The 24564-nt window shown below is 39.1% G+C and overlaps 1 protein-coding gene across 1 annotated transcript in view; it reads left to right on the top strand.

Moving 5' to 3' along the window:
- LOC128740154 (neuronal acetylcholine receptor subunit alpha-7) overlaps nt 1-24564 on the top strand; it is a 245072-nt gene that overhangs the window by 72038 nt on the left and 148470 nt on the right. The window contains exon 7 of the mRNA XM_053835680.1: nt 10540-10615. Coding sequence (XP_053691655.1) covers nt 10540-10615 — 76 coding nt within the window. The remainder of the gene's footprint in view (nt 1-10539; nt 10616-24564) is intronic.

The raw sequence follows: 24564 nt of genomic DNA, 5'->3' as shown, positions 1-24564 counted from the left end.
TAACAATTATTGAAAGAAATAGAATGAATATAACGAACCTTCCATTGCTAACGATGCGTTATTGTTTGCCCATGTTTCGCTGAACGCAAAGACATCTGCCAGTCTAAGAACGGGATCAGTTGATACATCTTCAGAATGAGCATTGAAGCTCTGAATATTTAGACTAACTAGCACGAAAGAATGGTTGCCGCTGGTTAGGAATTCAATCAGTTCATCCCGAATTGTTACCAATCTGTGGTTCTCTAGTCGACTCATCTCTGTACGCAATTCTTTCATTTTGAGAGTATTACTGCCCTTCGCATGGTGAAATTTGAACGAATTCGTTGAGTTTGTTAGCTACAAACCTTGCAATGAACTTACTCTCGACATCGCAACATATACTAACTGCTGCTCCTGACTTCTGTCGTAGTCGACAACGACTTCTGAGAATGTTCCACCTTGTGATTTATGTATGGTGAGTGCACAAGCACTAACGACGGGGAATTGAGCTCGTTTACATTTAATAGCGCTGCTAAGTTTGATATTGGCGGATCGCTTACTGATAAGTGTCCAGTCTTGTCTGAGTACACCGGGCTTCGAAAACACTATCGGCCTTGACTTGATTCGAAGTTGAGCGCCAACTGTGTCATTCTGACGGAGCAGAGTTCATCAATCAACCGCACGGTATCGGTCATATTCTCTCCGACTGCTTCACGTGGGTCATTTTTCAACCATAGCAAGATATGCGCGTGTGGACTACCCCGATGTTGGAATTCGATCCGCTTGAAATAATCAACTACTTGATATTTTCCAAATATGTTGTACTTTGGCGACGTTAACAGAATCATAATCGTGTCCACAAGCTTATTGAAGTATGCGCAGCACGTAACCGGATCATTGTTGACCAATGTAGCTCTCTGCAAGGCAGTCAATTCCTGCATTGGATTTGTTAACTCGGTGTTATTTTCTCTTTCGGATAACCGGTATAGAGTTTTGAGTAGGTGAGGCCACTTTGTTTCGTTCGCACTAAGTGTTAGGAACATCGTAGGCTTACCAAGTTGGCGCATCATGGCAAAAAGATCCCTTTTCCTTTGCTGCCAGTACTGGACTGAGTTCGGAATGGTTTTCAGAAACGATAGATTCCGGTTAATGCATTGCTCCATAAATTCCCTATTCTGAAGATCGCCGCGAGTAACATTCGCGGTGCCCATACACTTAAAGGTGCATTGCAATCCTTTCGAAACTCGTAAACGAAAAACTTTCATCGCCATGTATAATACGTGCTGTGGCTTTGCTCCTCGTCTATCACAACCACGTGTTTCGCTGGAAGCAATCATAAAGTACGTCACGCGTACGCCTGGTCTAAATTCACGCGGATGGCAGGATATGACAGCTCTTCGCCATGCTCATCATAAATTATAGACAAGGGGATCTTGTTTTGAGCGGGGGCGATTTCTAGGTATTTGTCTTCATTCCATAAAAGCGTTTCTTGTTGACCCAGTAGCAACTCTGTTTCATTATCGAAATCAATGGTTTCCAATGCAATCCGATCATCCGGAGCACTGTTATCTAGATCTTCTATTCTATTACCGTCCATAACGATACCGTATCTGCGGTACAATGGCGTTTTAACTAAATACGTAAGCCAAGCCTTAACTACCGATTTCTTAACGAATCCGGACAGGTAGGAAGACTTGTGTATCACATGGTTTTTGATGAATACATTAAACGCTTGATCGTCATCAAGTTGACGAGGAAGGGAGCGCAACATCTCACCTACATCTACGGGGCAATTGGTTACTTGACCAACAATCGAGTAACTACTTGTGATTAAAGATTGTGTAGACGAATAATAATGAAACTATTAAAGCATTGCAGCTTACCTGCAGCAAAGCGCAAACGACATATTTGCATGAAAGGTAAGCGAGGTGACACTAACCTTTCTGCAATAGGATCGAGCGGCGGTAAACCCGTCGGTACTTGCGGATAGGCAAACCCATTAGTTTTAGATAATGTTGGAATTTTTCGTTGTTTCAGATTGCTGCGACAAGTTTGGCATACTTGAAATCCATTAACTGATTCAAACGATCCACTCTCTAGCAATACTGTTGCAAAATCTTGTGTCATAGGTTTCAAATCGTTAACAAACCATAATCTGTCACAGACACTGCATACAGCACCGAACTCATTTTGTAAGAAACGTTTAGCAAATTCCTGGTCAGCACGTTCAAAATTCGATGTAGAAACTTGTCGAATTCATCAAACGCCATCAAGTAAATGAATAATTAGAATACATGTCAAATCAAAATATTGATACGAAGTAGACTGTGACGATACAGGAATATATACAGGAATATGTCAAAGTCAGCGCATTTAATAATACTATTACTAGTTTGTTACAGATGAATCAGTGTACTGAGTCTAAAATGTTAAAGGTTATTTAAATTCTTTAACCTTTAGGTTATTTATATCCAATTCTGTGGTTGCGTGGGATATGGAATGCAAATTATGGCAATTTTCATTAGGCGTTTGATATTTCACATTGGGGCAACGCGATGATGAGAGATTCCCGAAGATATATAATACTGACAATGATTTAGCATGTACTGAGCGAACCGAAAACAAAAATATCGCTTTTAGATGATCATGTTACCCAATTTACATTTGAATCAATTTCATCCCTTTCTTTAAAGCACTCAACCGTTTCAAACTTAGTATAATGTGATATAAGATATCTTCACAAATAATAAATAGTAAGAATGAACTTGCCATTGATACTAAATAATATGTCAAACTAGATAATCTGTCTTACACAATTATTAATAACTGCTTGATAGAAGCTCAGCCAGGTGTATCTGGGACTGGACAATAAAATCGGTGCATTTCTTGAGTCATGAGGATACAAGCAGTTCACTTCCCTACTATTCCCTAGCAATTTAGCAGTAAATAGAGTAAATAGAGCAGAGATAGTTTGAACATTGTTTTACGATCCACTATGTAATTTAAGTATTCACCAGATTTTCACAACTAATTTAAGTTGAAATTTTAGATTCAATTTTAGATTCACGAATAAACAAACATTTGTTGCCATCAATGCACTGAGTTGTAGTGTATTTTTGTAATTTCGCTACGAAATTTATTATAAACTTCTTTCTAAACAGCTCAAGCTGAGCTCAAATAGCATGCGATAATTTTCTATAAATATGCTTACCTGTCATTTCATGTGACGGAATTATAACGGTATGCGATGGATTGATATTTGCGGGCGATGCCTCTTCGTGCGACAAACTTGCAACTTCACCTGCCGAACTAGAAGCACTCTCACGCTTTCGTTTGCGTGATAATCTAATACGCTCTGCTCCTGTTAAGGATATCCTTGGTTCAGTTACTACACCAGCCACTTGTTCACGAATACATTTACGGTGGTTACGTAAATATAACGCCTGCAACCATTTAGACATAGCGAATACTTTAACAAATCACTACTGTATTTCACAAAGGTTGAAATAGCAATGAATGGCCAGCCCACAGATCATTGTAATAAATATGTTATGCGTAGTTTGATATTTGAACCAACTTCCTTCAAATAGTTTCTGGCCGTTGGTTACAAATAATAATCAAAACCATTTTGCACATTTGAGATAAATTCTGATTATGCTTCATTTAATTAGTTTGCGGCCCTTAAAAGGGCCATTGGTTACAAGTAACATCAACCTCTTCAGTGCAGTCAACAATCGGTGTTGCCACCAATAACCGGTCTTGCCGCTAAATGCCGTTGGTTTCGCCACCAATAGCCGTCGATGGTAAATACTGACCGTCCGTCGGTGCGATTGTGCGATGAATGAGCAGACGGCGAACCAAGAGTACCATTTTATAGTCACTGGCACTGCCGCTGCTGATTGTAAGCTAGTGTAGGTGGCGGGGGAAACCAGATAAATTGCTGCTGCTGGCTCGAATGATTATCCGACGCTGAATGAGCAAGCATTTTCCATGGTATAACGCAAAATGGAACGTTAACCATTTAGAAAGTGTAGAAAAATCTTTCCATTCTTCAATTACTATAGTTCTTATAAGAACTGTTTAAGACCACAACGGCCTACTGCTGAATTTGCTGCCCGTCAGTCGATCCGTAATCGAAGACGAAGATGACATTAGATGCCGCAAAGGTCCTTGGATTTGCCTCCAATAGCCGCCAAAATGCTATCGTTGTTACCTCCCGATTGCTATCGGTGTTGGCTCCGATCGCTGGTGTTGCCGCCAAACGCCGTTGCTTTCGCCACCAATAGCCGTCGATGGTAAATACTGACCGTCCGTCAGTGCGATTGTGCGATGAATGAGCAGACGGCGAACCAAGAGCACCATTTTATAGTCACTGGCACTGCCGCTGCTGCTTGTAAGCTAGTGCAGGTGGTGGGGAAACCAGATCAATTGCTGCTGCTGCTCGAATGATTATCCGACGCTGAATGAGCAAGCATTTTCCATGGTATAACGCAAAATGGAACGTTAACCATTTAGAAAGTGTAGAAAAATCTTTCCATTCTTCAATTACTATAGCTCTTATAAGAACTGTTTAAAACCACAACGGCCTACTGCTGAATTTGCTGCCCGTCAGTCGATCCGTTTCCATTTGCTGTTGGTTTGCGAAAATAACCGCCAAAATGCCATTGGGTGCCTCGAATTGTCATCGAAGATGACATTAGATGCCGCAAAGGTCCTTGGATTTGCCTCCAATAGCCGCCAAAATGCTATCGTTGTTACCTCCCGATTGCTATCGGTGTTGGCTCCGATCGCTGGTGTTGCCGCCAAATGCCGTTGCTTTCGCCACCAATAGCCGTCGATGGTAAATATAACCGTCCGTCAGTGCGATTGTGCGATGAATGAGCAGACGGCGAACCAAGAGTACCATTTTATAGTCACTGGCACTGCCGCTGCTGCTTGTAAGCAAGTGTAGGTGGTGGAGGAAACCATATCGGCTGCTGCTGCTTAAATGATTGTCCGACACTGATTGAGCAAGCTATCGAACAACTTCGCATGTCTGCAATGGGGATAATGCAAAATGTAATGTTAAGTGCATCGTGTGGGATTCACGTTGGCCATTGCCCTCTGATTCCGCTTGTCTTTGGGACCGGTGTTGCCGTCAATAGCCATCGGTGTTGCCGATTGGATTGGAAAAGGGGTGTGGCTTACAAAGTGGTCTCAAGGTTATCATTTGGATCCAAATCCTTTGGTGTATCTAATTGTCGTCCGTGCCTGTGAAGCTAGGCGATAACAAGGGAAATGTATGGAAAAATTGGACCTTGAATCTTTACACACATTTTCACTATTTAGCGTATAAAAAATTATTATTAGTATGTTACTATAAAATTGCTGGACATTTTATCTATCCAACGACATATTAACTGTTATGTTTCGTTCAGTAGTATAGTAGCTATTAGCGTTTGAAATATTTCATTCAAACGTTACACTTCTATTTCTCGTTTTTACAAAGTGCTACCCAGTCCCAGTATAGTAAACAAAGACGTAGTCCTACGTCAAAAAAGTTTATCAATTTTATCACTGGAAACGAAATGGCACAAAAAATCGGGAGGTAAAGTTACAAAACCGAAATTACTGCACATCAAAAACCAAATTTACGAAGCGTATGGATGATATTGAATGAACCATATTGTTCAAAAACATTAAAATGCTAATTTTTCTTCATGGGAGCATAATTATGTAACACAGATTGAGTAACAGATTTTTTTCGATAGTTTTACAGATTTTCACAGATTTTTAAACTAGAAACACAAATTTCAAAATGGCAACTCTGGGTACTGCACGTGACGTTGTTCGTCTGTCAGCGTGGGTTAGCCGCGTTTCTCGGCGCGGGTTTTCAAGGGAAGGCCCCGTTCCTATGTAATAGACTAATCTCAAGTTTTTAGTCTTGACCTTTCTGCGGTCATACATATATATTAATTTTTTTTGAAACGATGGTTCTACAATTGATAAAGGGATGGTAAGGGAAAGAAATGAAAATTTTTGGGGAAGGAGGGGAAGAGCGGAAAGGAAGGGGGGGTATTGGTAGCTACGCTTGACAAGTAGTCATTTTGACTCCTACCTTTTGTCCAATGCTGGAAGGTGCATGAGTCGAACGCCTCTTGTCCAGCGCCTCTATGGTTCAAAGGTACAAGTACCAGCGAACCACATGCCCTGGCGGGTGTTGTGGGTTTGAATCCGGTTATAATCTCAGATTATAGCTTGGTTGGACTCATGCACCTTCCAGCATTGGACAAAAGGTAGGAGTCAAAATGAATACTTGTCAAGCGTAGCTACCAATACCCCCCCCCCCCCTTCCTTTCCGCTCTTCCCCTCCTTCACCAAAAAATTTTCATTTCTTTCCCCTACCGTCCCTTCATCAATTGTAGAACCATCGTTTCAATTAATATATATGTATAACCGCATTTCAAGGTCAAGACTAAAAACTTGAGATTAGTCCTTTTGTTAGTTGTTTCATGGTAAATTTATGAAATATTACATGATATAGATCTCAAGCTTTGCTCAAAATTCAACTTTTTTCGAACTTGTTAGGCCTCTTGGCGAACGAGGGATCTATTTCGAGGTATCAAAAGTGTAATTCCTATTTTTTAACCATTTTCAACCAACTAACCGCAAAAGTTCCAATATTTGAAGACCTCGTGTCAGTAGCAGAGTTGCCATTTTGAAATCTGTGTTTCTAGTTTAAAAATCTGTGAAAATCTGCAAAACTATCGAAAAAAATCTGTTACTAAATCTGTGTTACATAATTATGCTTCCATGAAGAAAAATTAGCATTTTAATGTTTTTGAACAATATGGTTCATTCAATATCATCCATACGCTTCGTAAATTTGGTTTTTGATGTGCAGTAATTTCGGTTTTGTAACTTTACCTCCCGATTTTTTGTACCATTTCGCTTCCAGTGATAAAATTGATAAACTTTTTTTCAACATGTAGCATATCTGTGAAAATCTGTGATTTTCAAAAATATCTGTCATCTGTGATCACAGATTCTGTGCTTTAAAATGACAAAAAATCGGTGATTTTACAGAAAAATCTGCAAAAATGGTAACTCTGGTCAGTAGTGGTCCCGTTTCTGCGAGAATTACTCTCATTATAAAATTTACTAAAACCAACCAGTTTTAGATTTGTTACTTGACTAGAGCAGCTCGTGTACCGTCAATTGGGCAAAATTGACTAAACGGGAAAAATGATCAGCGGGATCCAGGACCAATGAACAAAAAACTTATTAAAATACCCTCCCGTGCCCTACTATAACGATTCATATAGCTGAACATTAGCGTCACTTCACTTGGATCTCAACGAGATTGATCATGTAAATTGATAGATTTTTTTAAATTTACTATTTTGATCGAATCGCAATTTTCAGCATGCCTGATAGAACTCCTTTCCGTTAACACAAATTTCGTTGCTAAAAGAAGTATTAATAGAACTAATTCGGTTCCCTAATTATATTGCTGTGCTTTGATACACTCAAAATATTCCGCACAGAACTAATCGTAAATTTCTATATGAAAATCCATATGAATATCATGTGCCACATATAAACACAATCCGCTTAATCCGCGCTACAATGCTAGTAGCTTAGTGAACGTTCACTTAGCTACTAATGAGCTACTAACATTGTAGCACCCAAAATACAAAAGATACAGCCTAGCTTTATTCAGAAAAGTTGTAGATAACAACTAGTTCTTCAATCGTCCCATATATAACTTTTTCCAATTCTGCTTGGCTGAGATGGTACTGTCAAATGAATGCGAATTAAGTCAAAGTGATTGTGCCATTGCTGGTGCAGACATTCTGCTACCTATACATTCTTATGCGCACATCCTCACATCGTCTTCCTGCATATTTTATTCGTGAGTCAAATAACTCGCGGGCATTCAGCTGCCCGGAAGGGCTAGTAGCGCACTGGGATACAGATTTTGCATTACTTTTTCTTTTTTTCATTTTCGTTCTCGATTCTACTCAAGAGCGGGAGTGCGAGCCCCCGCGAATAATCAGTAGCAGCAGCTCGGACTGCAACGACGAACGAGAGTGACGAATACAGTTGTTAACTAAACCCACTTGCAAAAACTCGTGTCAGTGTATGAATAAATAAGAGTGAGAGACCGAAAGGGTGAAAAAATTAGACCACACGAGTGTGGGCTCCGCAACAGTGCATAAAAGTTGCTCCATCTCAGAATATATTTAAACAATTCTCGCTCAAAATGTGAAAAAATCCTATGTGCAAATGAGAGATTCTCTTCGTGTCTCCTCTCTTCCGTTTAGCACGGCGCATTTTTTCAAGCAATTTTTCTTAACCAATAGCTAGCCAATAACGCCACGGTCACCGTTTCATGCAAATCTAATTCATTCAAGTACATTTGCATTGCCGTGATAAATGGAAGAGAGGAGACGCAAAGAGAAACTCTCATTTTCACATAAACCTTTTTCACATGTTGCTCTAGAATTGCTTCTTCTATTACTTCTATTTTTTCAAAAAGGATTTTTTAAAACATCAAAAAAAGAAATGTTTGATATCTTATTTCTATGTTTTATTCTCAAATTTTTGAAAAACTGGTAAGAGATTTTTTCGGTGCGTTTTTTTCAGATTTAGAAATCAATTTTCTATAAGAATATCTGCAAGAATTTTAAAATTTTGTAGGTGTAGGGTGATTTATTTATTTTAGCCAAGCGTTACATTTCCATTTGATTTTGCCATAAATGTCCAAAACAGCGTACGCGTAACGCCTGTCCAAAATACATAAATCACCCTAGACAGTCGAATAAACCCTGACTGTAATTTTTAAGTCTCACTTGCCCTGAGGTACATTGTATATAGAAGATGTTTTTTGACGTAGGACTACGTTTTTGTTTACTATACTGGGACTGGGTAGCACTTTGTAAAAACGAAAAATAGAAGTGTAACGTTTGAATGAAATATTTCAAACGCTAATAGCTACTATGCTACTGAACGAAACATAACAGTTAATATGTCGTTGGATAGATAAAATGTCCAGCAATTTTATAGTAACATATTAATAATAATTTTTTATACGCTAAATAGTGAAAATGTGTGTAAAATTTTAAGGTCGAATTTTCCCATACATTTCCCTTGTGATCGCCTAGCTTCACAGGCACGGACGACAATTAGATACACCAAAGCATTTGGATCCAAATGATAACCTTGAGACCAATTTGTAAGCCACACCCCTTTTCCAATCCAATCGGCAACATCGATGGCTATTGACGGCAACACCGATCCCGAAGTGAAGCGGAATCAGAGGGCAATGGCCAACGTGAATCCCACACGATGCACTTAACATTACATTTTGCATTATCCCCATCGCAGACATGCGAAATTGTTCGATAGCTTGCTCAATCAGTGTCGGACAATCATTTAAGCAGCAGCAGCCGATATGGTTTCCTCCACCACCTACACTAGCTTACAAGCAGCAGCGGCAGTGCCAGTGACTATAAAATAGTACTCTTGGTTCGCCGTCTGCTCATTCATCGCACAATCGCACTGACGGACGGTCAGTATTTACCATCGACGGCTATTGGTGGCGAAAGCAATGGCATTTGGCGGCAACACCAGCGATCGGAGGCAACACCGATAGCAATTGGGAGGTAAAAACGATAGCATTTTGGTGGCAATTGGAGGAAAATCCAAGGACTTTTATGACAATTCGAGGCAAACCCAATGGCATTTTGGTGGTAATTTTCGCAAACCAACACTGAAGGCAAATGGAAACGGATCGACTGACGGGCAGCAAATTCAGCAGCAGGCCGTTGTGGTCTTCAACAGTTCTTATAAGAACTATAGTAATTGAAGAATGGAAAGATTTTTCTACACTTTCTAAATGGTTAACGTTCCATTTTGCGTTATACCATGGAAAATACTTGCTCACTCCTTTATTAGCGGGCAACCATCATCCTAGAGTCTAAAGGACCGAATAGCGACATCCATCTATATATTGGCAACAGTAATTATAGTACTGATTTTTAAGAAGTGCTATCAGCTCAAACATAGTTCTTTTCAGGGCCACCAAACAATTTCAAACGGTTTTTTTAAAACCACCATTGATTGAATGAAGAATTAAATCAGAATATTTCGCTCTTTTACAAATAAACACTCAAACAATGATACTCACAGATACTCACATATGCATATGCCATAAATGCAGTTTGCATTAGTCTTTAATCTAATGATCAGACATAAAGTTATATTTCATCGATTAAAACATGTTATCAATGTAATGAGTATTATGTGACACAGTCCTACGTCACCCTTTCGTACAACCCTTAGGGCTGTATACCTTGTAGTTTTTTTCAATATTTGTAATATTTGGATTATAATTTGTTTGATATACTTCAATATCCCGAAAAAAAAAACTTTAAGCTTTCCTCCATTCTCAAAAAAAATCCTTCTTCATTACTTTCCCTTACCGTCCCTTCATCAATTGTAGAACCATCGTTTCAAAAAATATTAAACTTTAAAAACTATTCCTAATTTTATTATGTATTCTTCCTTCTTTCTCAGCTGGATCTGGTGTTGAATTCCGAGGATGGCGGTGATCTTTCTGATTTCATAACCAACGGTGAATGGTATTTGATAGGTATGGTAAACAATAATACTTAAAACGCAGATAATTATTAGATCTAAGCATAATTTTTAAAGTAGTCACAAGAATTTGTGATTTTGAATCAAAATGGATTTACATCCCTCTATTTTGAACTGTGAGTCACGCGAACCCTATTTTAGACGTTTTTGGCAAAATCATATGAAAGTCTCCAAAATACATACGCGTAACACCCTGTTCAAAATAGCAGTGTTGGGCACAATTTCGCTAATTCGCTAAATCGCGTGTTACCGGCGCTAAATTCTGGTTAGCGAGTTAGCGTTTTCGCTAAATTTGGAATACGTTAGCAAAACCGTTAGCTTCGCTAAAAATAAACCCTTGAAATCGCTAACCGCTAAATCGCCAAAGCTGCATGAAAATTGTGAAATCATTCAAACTTTACCTCGCCATTTTTATATTGCATTGGTTTTAAAAAATGTCACAAATCAACAAGTTTGTATGCGGTTGAATCACCAAAATAATAGTATTACTATCTGGTGAATTACAGTCCACTCATCTTCTCCAGACAAGTCGAATTAAAACGGGCTCTAATTGAATCGAAATTTGATTTCCGGCAATAATAACATAAGAAACAGACACTGATAGAGCATGCAATATGGAACTGAAACACGAATATTTCTGGATAATAGATACTAAGTTTCTAAGTTTCTTTCTTTAAGCACAAACAAGTTCTGGTGATAACGTATTATAATATAACACTATTCACTATTCGCGTAGCTCGTTTAGCATTTACCGAAGCGGACGGTTTGTCGAGATAGAAAAATACTGACGAAGACTAGAGTGCTCCTGAGAGCCAAACCATGCCATAGCCCGTGGTAGATCAACGGATCTCGGGGTTGCTCGAAGGACTTAATTCTTCAGTTGGCGATAGCTCGGTTGGGGTCGCATTGAATGCACTAAGTCTGAAGTCGAAATGGCTTGCTTTATTATTCGAAGGGTTTGCTTTTATAGTTAAATTTTGGTGGAAAATATCGGTAATGCATATCGATATTTTCCCTATTCTAAATGCATTCTTAAAGCTAAAAAGAGAAAGACTACTGGGACAGAAAGATTCTTTGTTCGATACACTTGGTTCTGGAATTGTAATTCGAATCCTTACTGAACACCGAGTCACATCGGCCGCCGACGGGTCGGAGAGCCAGCTCAGCAGAATGCGTGCACTTGTGAAGTGTATGCATGGCGCTGGTACTTGCGTTCGGTGCCCACCGTGTGTCTCAATACGGTCGGAGTTGTCTGTTTTGTTTTGATCTGTTGCATAATATTTGTTTACATGATGATGTGTATGGCTAGGGTAGAGTACGGATAGTACAGTATGCATATAAAAAAAAAACTAAATACGAACCGCGATTTAAAAGACCTCTTTGGGAAATGGCGTATGTAGTCAAACTAAAATCGTAACAAATTTTTAGTTACTCTCCGACGTTTCACTTTTTATTTTTAAATCTTTTTCAAGGAAGATGAAAAGAACTACAAAAGCTTTCCTTGAATGCTACTTTTATTAAGCCTTCTACAGTCGGCCTGACGACAGTTGGCCGAAACCTTAGTCATAGCCGATGAAACAATGAAAATGTTCTATTGTTTGCAGCTGGGGGACGCCGGAAGGATTGACGGTATTCACCCAGGTAACCAATTAGCATTAGTATAAGCAGTAAATCAATCGTTTATTAGCATCCCTGGCGTTTTATACTGCAGGTGGCTGTTTATCAGCCTTTTCACTGCATAGCTATTGTAAATTCGCATCTACAATTCTATTTAAATTCTTCTAGTCGGTAACTAGCTGCAAATAGGCATTGTCAGCAGTATAAGAGGACTAGCAGTAAAGTAGCCGTATATTTTGCCAAAATAGCATTTTACGCAACTTTAATGCTTATTGGCTTGCATTTAAATTACATTGGAAATGCTTATTGGTTACCTGGGCAGTACAATGATTATCTTTAACCGGTACATCTCCTCCATTGATCTTGTGGCACATTGAGCCGAGGCCGGAGCGGCCAAAAAACCACGTTCTTCAGGCGGTAACTTCCAGCATGCACTTCATACTGCATAGATCCCCGTTTACCACAAGCCCCGAAAGCTTGAACATTCGCTTCTCGCTGATCGTCAGCAGGGACGTAAAATGTACTGGTTGGTGACCAAAATCTGAAGACATTTGACATTATTTCTTGCGACCAGTCATGCGGCAGATTTCTAGTACACACGCACCGAGAAGAAATAGCAGAATAACGATAACATCATTTGCTCGTCGTGTCGCACACACTTCGGAACGGCATAGACACGCTTCAACATTCTAGCACTATGCATGACAAAACGTTGTAACGATTTGTGGATTACTTGTTATGATTCGTAGGTTAATTACTCTCAAATTAGCTTAAGTAGTGTTAGACGTGTAAGCTTACCTTCCTTTAAAGTCAAGTAACAGTTGCCGCTCGCTTGGAATTACGCAATTGGACGCCTATAAGTGAAGCTGTCATACAATCTTCCGTTTTCGATGCGATAGAGGAACCTTAAAGTGGAGATCCCAGCAAAAACGTTTTTCGTCTCGTGACTGTGCACTGTGCCACAAGCTCATCGTCGAGGCTTAACCGGTGGCAGCAGTTTTCGTTAAAAGCAGCATTATACTGATGGTGCCGTTAGATACCAGCCTGATTTCGTTCTAGCTAGAAAGAAAAGCCGAATCACATAGCACTAGGAAACGAAAACGTGCTAGCAACAGGTGAGAAATACCACCCCATTGTACTTGCCGGATAAAAGAGTTGAATTCTGCTTCGAACAGGTTAGGATATAACGTAGGCCGTCAGTCAAAATAAACGGAAGTATCGTGTACACATACGGATTCACTGGCCACACAAGTTACCGGCCAACCTGCTGATCTTCAGAACTAGACGTGAGGACAAACAGGAAAAGATCCGGCACGGAGAGGTAAAATTTCATGACGCTAAATGAGCGCTCACTGTTAGTATTCACTCACACAGCAATCACCAAGAGCTGGTGTGATCGACACGTGCGTTCGTTCTGGAAAAATGCATACCGGAGTTCGACTCTGAGAATTATTTTGAGTTCATTGGCTAAAATCGCGGCGTAGAAACGAGAACGACCAGAAGGATAAAAACCCTCCGAGGAGGTAATACTTCTATGCTCACAGTAGATGCAGGCGGCTAATGTTGGATGACTTTCGTCCAGGGTTTTTGCTGTTACCTGTGTACTGTTGTGACTGCTACACTTGTGTTCCGTGTCGTTTTAATTTTTTCGATTTTTTTTGCTAGTAAAACTTAGTTTTCGCGTCTTAAAACTTGATAATTGGTTTCTGCTACCGTTTTATTACCGTAAATTAGTGAAAGATATACTGATTGTGACCTGTTGCTCGGATAATCTATAAAAAAAATCAGAGGGGTTGTGTACAAGACACAACCGCATATATAGGTGACGCAGGACTACGTAAGTCTCTTTGTAGTGATAGTAGCATGTATTAATGCATGTAATCATTCGATTCTTCATGTATACATGCTATATGCAACATATATACATACTATGTTGTATGTAACATTTATCAAAGTAGTAACATTGCATACGTTCGATTCTTAAAAGATTTCAGAGTTATTTCTATGTGCATTTGAAAACAATTTAGCAAATTCAAGGACACAAACTATTGCTTTCCTGCTACCTTACTGAAATTAAAGATTGTTTTTATTAATTCAATCCTATTTTATCAACAGCACATCTTTTCACCACACTAATGAAACGACAAGCATGCGTATTCATACAAAGTCATATTATAACCGAACACTACAGCTGTAGCATATTTTTCCAACACAGATATCAAATTCGCCTAGGTTTAACTTCCCTAACACAGACATCAAATTGGACTAGGTTTGATCGCGTTCGTAAGAAATCTGTTGGCACGAGGGGGCTTTGTCACTCTTTCTGGCGTACTTCCCAAGCAAGGACATCAAAATGGTCTAGGTTTAATCGCGTTGTTAAGAAATCTTGTTAAAATGGGGAAACTTGGTCACTTGTTTTGGCTTACTTCCCAAGCACAGATATCAAATTGGTATAGGTTTAGATCATCGTAAAGAATCTTCCAACCAATCACGAAGTGAGAATTCTGGTAAAACATAGGTTCATTATTTTCAATTTTTCAATAGTTCAACATCAAGAATCCATACTTTTCTTCATTTGGGTCAATTCTTAGAGGATTTTCCGATCGATTGGTGTAACAATATTGAAAATCGATCGGAAAACCGCTGAGCGATTAGCGTTCAAAACCTTTCATTTTTCGTGACGCTCGCATTTTTCGATTTTTTGGAATGACACCCTATCTCAAAACTTGCCGTAAGACGTAGTCCTACGTCAAAACTTCTCCGCAAAAGAATATTGTTCAATTTTACGCCGCCGCTACAGATCGCTTGTGTCTCCTTTGTTGAGTTTTTTTTGCTGCTTTTGTCACCTACTGCGAACGAATTTCGCTCAGATAGCTATGGAGAAACAAAAGTGCGCTGAATGCAAAGACGATATCAACGATCTGGAACCGATGCGTTGTGGTTTTTGTGAGGCTTATTTGCACATTAGCCAAGCGTGTTGTGGAATTAATTCTCGTGGCTTAAAAGACGCATTCAACCAGGGCAAGCTCATTCTCATTTTTACTGCTTGTATAGAAGAGCTGAACGGCCGTAGCATTCGTTCATACATTGCCGACAATAAACAAACACTGCCTGCTGAAGCAACTTCCATTGATTTGCCGTCGCAAGTTCAACAGCTGTCCAATGTGGTCGAAGCACTAAGCAGGAAAATTGACAATTTTGCCTGCACACCAAGCCTAAGCAATGAGTCAAATAAACCGTTGTGGCCAAAGCTAGGCATGAAACGCCGTCTCCTCGATGAAATACCGATACCGCAAATTGCATCCGATCGCGGTACTAAAACCATCGACTTGAGTGATCTCACTGTTCCGATCGCTTCAAATGTTACGGATTATGTAAACCCATTAATAACTGACGCTGATGTGCAGAAAATTGTATCTCGCTGCTTAAATGCACCAGAGTCGATTGATGTGGTGCGACTGGTTCCGAAAGGGAGAGACATCTCCGGAATGACTTTCGTGTCATACAAAGTAAGAATTGACCTTAATTTTAAATCAAAGGCACTGGATTCTTCTACTTGGCCGATAGGATTAATGTTTCGCGAATTCTTTAATCAACCAAAAAACCTAAACCGACGTACTGTTCCTCCCGATACACCGGTACGGATGGAATAAAATCAGTCTGCTCTCTGCAGTCTTTATGGAATGTCGTTGTTTCAATGGTGGATTCTGGGGGGCAACAGCCCCCCATTCCAGTTAAGTATATGTATAGTATATTACAGTTAAGTATATTTTAATTGCAATCAAAAAACTGAGGGAATGTGCGTATTTCGTAGCGAACTGGAGACGAATGAGGAACGTGTTGACGAAGTGGATCAAATGCTCAATGCTGCTGCTACTGGTAATCCGCGCCGTGGTGTGTCATCTGAAACACCTAACGACCAGAGTTGCCATTTTGAAATCTGTGTTTTTAGTTTAAAAATCTGAGAAAATCTGTAAAACTATCGAAAAAAATCTGTTACTAAATCTGTGTTACATAATTATGCTCCCATGAAGAAAAATTAGCATTTTAATGTTTTTGAACAATATGGTTCATTCAATATCATCCATACGCTTCGTAAATTTGGTTTTTGATGTGCAGTAATTTCGGTTTTGTAACTTTACCTCCCGATTTTTTGTGCCATTTCGTTTCCAGTGATAAAATTGATAAACTTTTCTTCAACATGTAGCATATCTGTGAAAATCTGGTGATTTTCAAAAATATCTGTCATCTGTGATCACAGATTCTGTGCTTTAAAATGACGAAAAAATCGGTGATTTTGCAGAAAAATCTGCAAAAATGGTAACTCTGCTAACGACTGTGTGACTGGATATGCAAGTGTCGACTATGCTAATTTTCGAATTGTACACCACTGTACCACTGAGTTTCATCCCCCGTGGTATATACGGCCCCGCACAGCACCCCTGACAATCAGCGGATGTATGAAAACGAGTCAGATGGCCTCCCTGCTCTGTCAGGTAATGATTTACACAGTATATGCCCCGTCGAAGCTAGGATGGACTCTGCACCTCTTTTAAATGAGGTTAACTTTCAGCACAACGTTCAATGCTCAACGCCTTACACCGTTGATCTTGCTCCGATTTTCAATACTCCATCTACGAACCAGCACAACGACCAGGATAGTTACATTAGGATCTACCAACAAAATGTGAGAGGCCGGCGTACCAAGGTCGATGAGTTCTTCGTCGCGGTGACTGTTGCTCAGTACGACGTCATAGTTCTAACCGAAACCTGGCTTAATGAGTGGTGGTGTATTAATTGCTGTTGTTAGCCGTTTAAATTCACTAATCTCGCCAGCTCAGTCATCTGACGTGGTTGAACAGTTATGGGTTAGAATTGTGGGTCTCAGTAGGTCCGTTTTCCTTGGTGTCGTATATATTAGCCCTGAACTCGCGAGCAGCACAATTTCTATAGAGGCACACATCGATTCCGTATTGCAACAAGCAAACTCCCTGCAAGCAAACGACATGCATGTTGTGTTTGGTGATTATCATCAGCCAAATCTATCATGGATTAGATGTTCGAGTGGATTTGCTTTTCCTGATCCTGCTTTGTCAACCTTCTCTGCAGCCAGTGCTGCTCTTGTCGATGGATTTGCTTTACTGAATATGCATCAAATGAATACGGTCGTCAGTAGTAGAAACCGGACATTAGATCTAGTATTCATGAATGAAGTAGCATCAGATGCGGGCAGTTTATCTGAAGCACACGAAGCGATAGTTGAAGCCGACCGATTCCACACCCCGCTTCTACTTGCGTTGCGCAGTTCGCTCCCAGCATCTTTTGAACCTGTCGTGACTATAGGTGAATTCAACTTTCGCAAAGCTGATTATATGGCACTAAACCAATCACTACTGAATGTGAATTGGGATGATTTCGACAGTGTAAGAAACGTGGATCAAGCTGTAGAATGTTTTAATGAAACGCTTAGAAATTCTTTTCGTTTGCACATACCTGCTTCTCGACCATGCGTGAGGCCAGCTTGGTCTAATAGTAGACTTCGGCTCTTAAAACGCCAAAGATCTGCTGCTTTGAGAAGGTACACTAATAGGCGTAATTCCATGACGAAGCACACTTTTTGTCTGATAAGTAACGAATATAGGGCTTATAACCGATATTTGTACTCATGCTACGTGAAGCGAAATCAAGAGGACCTTAGAAGAAATCCGAAACGGTTCTGGTCCTTTGTCAATGAGAAGCGGAAACAGAATGGCTTTCCTTCCAGTATGTTTCTCGGTGATTCAACGTCCAAACCACTTGCGACATGTTTGCTGGACACCAATCTAGTGTGTTTAATTCGACTTTAGCCTCATTCTCTCAAATTGATGCTACGATGCGCTACGTTCCTGAAAATATTTTGGACCTTGGTCCTCTCCTGTTTTCCGTAGCTGATATTGAAACTGGCCTTTCGAAATTGAAAACATGTTTTTCCGCGGGTCCTGATGGAATCCCGTCGGTGGTGCTAAAAAGATGTGCTGGAGCTCTGTGTAAACCGTTGCAAAAGATTTGTAATATGACATTAGAACAGAACAAGTTCCCGGAGTGTTGGAAAAGATCCTATGTCTTTCCAATCTACAAGAAAGGGGATAAACGTGACAATGCAAACTACCGAGGTATCACCTCTTTATGTGCCGGGTCGAAACTGTTGGAGATTCTTGTGGGAAAGCTGCTGCTTAGCAAAGTGAAATCGTACATATCTATAGAACAACATGGCTTTTCCCCAAACGCTCAATCAACACGAACCTTTTGCAGCTCTGTTCATTTTGCCTTCGACAGGTTGAAGACGCTGCGCAAATTGATACCATTTGCACGGATCTTAAAGCTGCATTTGATCGTATTGATCACCAAATTCTGCTTCGAAAACTGAATCATCTAGGAGCATCTAATGGTTTTGTTCGCTGGCTTAAGAGTTACTTAACAAATCGACAACTCTCAGTAAAGTTAGGCTCTACTGAATCGTACAGTTTTTATAATCGATCAGGAGTTCCACAGGGAAGTAACTTAGGACCGTTACTATTTCTTATATTCTTCAACGATGTTTGCTTTGTGATACCTCCTGGCTGCAAGCTGTTGTATGCAGATGATTTAAAAATGTTCCTCACTGTGCGATCTGCTGAAGACTGCAAACAACTGCAAGATTATATTAATCTGTTTACAGAGTGGTGTCACCTGAATAATCTTACCGTCAGTGTGTCAAATTGCTCAGTCATCACCAGTCATCATCAGTCGAAGCAAGACTCCAATCATGTACGCTTACGAGATCGAAGGGTCCCGCCTTGATCGTGTCTGTGTTGTTAAAGATTTAGGGGTTGAACTGGACTCTAGAATTACCTTTCAAAACCACTACTCTAACATCATTTCTAAAGCGTATCGCAATTTAGGCTTCATAATGCGCATAGCCGACGATTTCCGTGATTTACATTGCTTGCGAGCTTTATACTTTTCGTTGGTGCGATCGATTCTTGACATGGCTTCTGTGGTGTGGTGTCCGTTTACATATATTTGGTCGGCTAGAATCGAGGCTGTACAACGTAGATTCGTCAGATACGCGCTGAGACATCTTCCGTGGTCGGACCCCAGGAATCTCCCACCATATGAGGACAGATGCAAGTTACTTAATATCGAAACGCTGAGTAGCAGGAGATTTGTATCAAGAGCTGTCTTCGTTGCTCAACTCCTAAAGAGCGAAATCGATGCTCCTGAACTTCTGTCCTGCATTAACCTTAACATTATACCTCGTCCGCTCAGATCCCGAGAATTTCTTCGGCCTACTTATCATCGTACGCAATACGGACAACACGAACCAATCCAGGGGATGTGCAGTGTTTTTAATCGTTATGTGTTCGACCTTTTCAGCTTTCAAAGTACGAAATTTCACAGTTTTCTTTGATCAAGGATACTGAAACTCTGTGACATCTCAGAACTAATTAAATTGCAACTTTTCATAGAATACATTTTTATGTAGCACTTCAGGGGGTGGAATGGGGGGGCTTCGAAATTTTTTACCCCTTAAGTGCTCGACAAGGGTACCCGGGTACTCACAAATTGAAACGCTTTTAACCTTTTGCAATTTTTGACCGATTTGGACACTTTTACCACCTAAAGATTCAGGAACTTATTCACTTTCAGTGTGGTTACGTCAGAGCCGGAAGCTGTTCATCTGGTTGCCGTAAATCCGGCATTCCGAGGATGTGTTCCGGAATTAAAGCACTTTTTATATTTTTGGATGTAATTATAGTAATATGGGTGTCCAAAGTTCTTCAAATTACTCCGAAAGGTCATTCTTCAATGTTTTAAAACAATATAATGATATATCCTAGGAATGGCCATTCTACGACAAGTTCCCGTGGGACCTCCTGTGGCCATAAAACTGTTTGGTTTGCAACACTGGCAATATGGGTGTCTAAATTCATGAAAATACTCCAGAAGGCCATTTTTCATTGTTTTGATTCTGTCTGATGATTTTGCCACGGCATGGCCATTCCGGAACATATTCCCGTGGGGCTTCACAATTGTCCAAAAGCAAAAATATGTGCGCATTAGAGTTTTGAGTGGGAAAACTTGATTTTAGGTTTATGGAACCTTCGGAAGAGTTTCTTGAAATTAAAAGTTCTATCGTCTAATGAAATTCAAATTTTGCATAATCCCCCTAAAAGTGAAATAAAAAATTTATTTTTCTTAAGCTTCAATATAACACATTGATGAGTTCTGAAGTTTTAGATCATATTATTACAAGAAATTTTGCTGAAGACCGTAACCTTCTATCTCTTCAGCGATGATAGAAAAATCCTATTTCTTATATGTGAATCGTCCAAATAAGTTTTTATATTTAAATAGAATATTATAATTATAATAATTATAATAATTATAATAATTATAATAAGTATATAGAATGCCAGCACAGAACAGAAGTGGAAGTTCGAACAATCGTTCGAGCAAAACCTGGCATCTACGCTCTGGTCTAAAACTCTACCAATAAGTAAAAACTTTGACTACTTTTTGTTTTGAGTGCACTTGTCATTCAAAATCTCGTCTAAACGAAATTCCTCAACTCGTCTAAATATTTCAGCTTTACTTCGCACATAGGAGTATTTGATGCAAAATGTTGGCCATAAGTCCAAAATGGAAAATGCATGATTTTATCAAAATATCGTATCTATTATCACAATAGGGCCTACCAGTCACGTTAGTATTGTTCTATGCAGGATTGATTGATTTTTTTTCACAGAGTATGCTGTTATTTTGGATAGCACTTTTCAAGAAGCATCCTATCGCTCGTGGGTATATAAACTTGAAAATCTGAATGAAATATTATTTGTTTAACATAAGTGAGCATTTTCTCCGTAAAGAAGAATATTTTTCAATAATTTTATCCAGCTTTTTACAAGCCGTATTGGTGAACTGTATAATCTGTGTTAGTGTGTTTGTAATATTTGGACAGTATTTTTGATATTTCGTAATTACATCGCACGTTTTCTTTGCGCACGTTCACGTTAAAACTAACGGAACGTGCGGAAAGAAAACGTACCATGTATTTAGGAAATGTCAAAAATGCTATCCAAATATTACGAACGCCGTCCGCCATTATGGCATGTAAAAAGCTGGATATGCATTTATATATCCATCAGCTTCTTCGAGCCATATTGGCGACTGTCATTCGACTCAGTTCGGCAAGAACAAAATATATTTGTCATTATGTTTACGTATATATGTATGCACGCATGTACATATGCATATACAAGCATAGGCGTCACATACACAAACCAATTTTATGTCACATACATAAACCAATTTAGATTCAATTGATTCGACCGCAATAAATATTATGGAAAGCTCTGAGGTAACAAGTTTATTTATTGTTGGATAGAACTAAGTGTAAATTCGAACAACTATCTGAACAACCTTAAGCGAAACTGAAATAAACTTTTTCTCACCGAATAAGTCAACAAGAATAACATCACAGAACAGAAGTGGAAGTCCGAACGATTCGGCGATCAAAACTGGTAACAAATAGGGTTTTTGTTTTTTAACCTGGACTTATTCCAACCGACCACTAAATAAACAAACATTTTCGCGAGCATAAACAAACGTTTTCGGGTTGTCAGTGTATTGCTTATTTCGAGGTTCAAACTGTGAAAAAACTCAGTGTGAACCCGTCGTCTAAAAAGTGCAACCCAGAGCGAAACTAAGTTTAACCTGAGTGAAAAAACAAACGTTTTGACAGCCGTTCGATTGGAACTAGAGCGAACCTAGATTGGACCTAAGCAAAAACAAAAACGGTAAAAGTCTTTTTTGTTTTTATTTTTCTTTGGGAATGTTTTCGTATAGAAGCGAATAACAGCAATATAAGCGGAACGCTCGCTGCCAATCGCTTAGCAGCTTTCACATGCTTTTGTGTGCATTCGTATACGTTCGTGAGTTTTCTTGGAAAAAAGTGACTCGCTGCCGCCAGGTTCGCTAGTATCTGTAGAAATCTGTAGCATGTACTTATTTGGATTTCTACTTCCACTTCTGTTCTGTGATAACATATTAAAGTAAACCTATAGTTGTGTGGTACATTCATATTGTACCGGAATGCTGAATTTAAACAATCTAAATATACATTGTACGCGGTCGGTATCATAAATACAATTGTCCTAGCATTATCAAAACATAAGCACTTAGTCCAGCTTTGAACCCGTTTGAACATCTCTTGAGATCATTTCAAAACTAAAATAAGAAATTATTGGATTTTTAGTCAAAATCACTTAAATCGAAGTCTTGTAAAAAATGGCTAGCAATCCACACAGGAATATTTGGAAATACGTTAATTTTATCCCAAACAGATTGGAACAGGTTTTCAAGAATGTAGATGGTCCTACAAAGTAGCAGTTAAGCGAGAAAAAATATTTATTTCAACTAGTAGTTAACTATCTAAATACTTTTTAACTGCATTTTTGGGAAATTTAAACTATATGGATTGTTGCTATGCATCTAAATATGTTTCATTCAATAAATTCAATATGTTGCCATTCTTTGCAAAAATACTGAACAATATTATCAAGAGAAAAATTTGTGCGCTGCTGTCCGAATACTTTTTTGGCTGATTGTTACGTGTCAGAGCGCAAATCGCGAAAGCGAATTTCTCAAAACTGTGTTTTTAAAGTCGATGAGCATGATTTCTAGAAAAAACCTACACCGATCCACTTGAAGCTTTTAAACAAGTTACATTTTTGATTTGTTGATTTAATACAAGTTTTCTGGAAATATTTTCTAGAGATTAATCGAAGAGTAAAATTATTTTTCTTTTTTTTTTGGTCTGTTACCGTAACATGTATACAAATTTCCACTTTAATCAGTTAAAAGGTTTAGTCCTCTCAACTGTGTATAGTATAACCTCTTAACCTTCCTAATGCATTAGAAAAAAGATTTGAGATTGCTCTCATTCTCATTTTAATTCGAATTTCGTTTTGTATTTTGAAATAATTCATTGCCGCAAGCATCAATTGATGTACCGCAAACTTCGAATCACATCAGCTTGATGAAATAAGACTAATAGAAGTAATGGAGATATTTTGGACCAACATGGCCACTTCACCGGAAAAACATCTGGTACCTGATTCGCGACACATTGTTTAAATTTTAGGATAATTCATCTTACGGCACATCAATTCACATCATCTTGATAAAATGAGACTATTGAAAGTATAATAAAGACATTTTGAAAGCAAATGATCACATCACTATCAGATCCGGAACATCCGGTACCTGGTTCAGGGGAATTCTTTGGCTTTTGGGATAATGCATCATGAGGCACATCAAATCATATCGCTTTGATCAAAAGACATTGATGGAAGTGCAATGGAGACATTTTGGAACCAAATAGCCACTTCAGTAACCGGGTTTGGGTTCAATTGATGATTTTAGAGTATATAAGCTATTTAACTTATAATGAACCGGTTAACGGGGTAGTTCTGGTTATATTGGGGCGGTTTGAAACAAAATCGCATGGCACTGAAAACTTAGAAGTTTTAGTTTTAGAAGCAACCATTACCATTGGAATAAAAACCATCTTATGTGTTGAAGGCATATCGTGTATCATAGCTTCTAAGGTATTACACATTTTTGTCCCGAATAACCCCATATGTGCTGAATCATAATCCACCCAGTTAGCTTCGGGGTAAGATGCTAACCTAACAAGCAAGCCGTCCTATATTCGAATTTCGGCTGGGAGGTGCTGCTATAGAGTCAGTAGGATCGTTGCACTAGCCCCGTAATTATCCTGTACTCTAATAACCGCCTGCGAAGTCTGTCTGTCTGCCCAAGTACCGGGTAGTTCCATTAGTGTTATTTTGCTAAGCCGATGTGATTTGATGCGCCGCAAAATGAATTATCTCAAAATACAAAAATGTCCCCGGAGACAGGTGGTTGATGTTCCGGAGTCGACGCTGAAGCGGCCATTAGTCTACAAAATACTCCGAAATTTACCTTTGGTGTCAGTTTTGGGTCATACCTTTCAAGCGAGGCAAAGAAAACGAAGTTCGGATTGAAAATGAATGAAAAAGAGCAAGCTTAAAATTTGGATGGACCGGTAATACAAATTAATTGGGGAATCAAACGTCATGCATTGTACAACGGGAGTAAATCATTTGAATTTATAAGAAGCAATAAATTGAAATAACTTACAGAAGACAACTATACAAAAACTTTTTAAATTAGGAATATCGTAAAAAAAGAATTCATAACTACATATTTCATCACTTTACCCACTGTCCAGGCAGATTAGACGAGACACAGGGGGATTAAAAT

The sequence above is a fragment of the Sabethes cyaneus genome, chromosome 3 (assembly GCF_943734655.1).
Source record: "Sabethes cyaneus chromosome 3, idSabCyanKW18_F2, whole genome shotgun sequence".
In the NCBI taxonomy this organism is placed as follows: domain Eukaryota; kingdom Metazoa; phylum Arthropoda; class Insecta; order Diptera; family Culicidae; genus Sabethes; species Sabethes cyaneus.
Note: the sequence above shows the minus strand (reverse complement) of the source record. Positions and strands in the feature narration are given on the sequence as shown.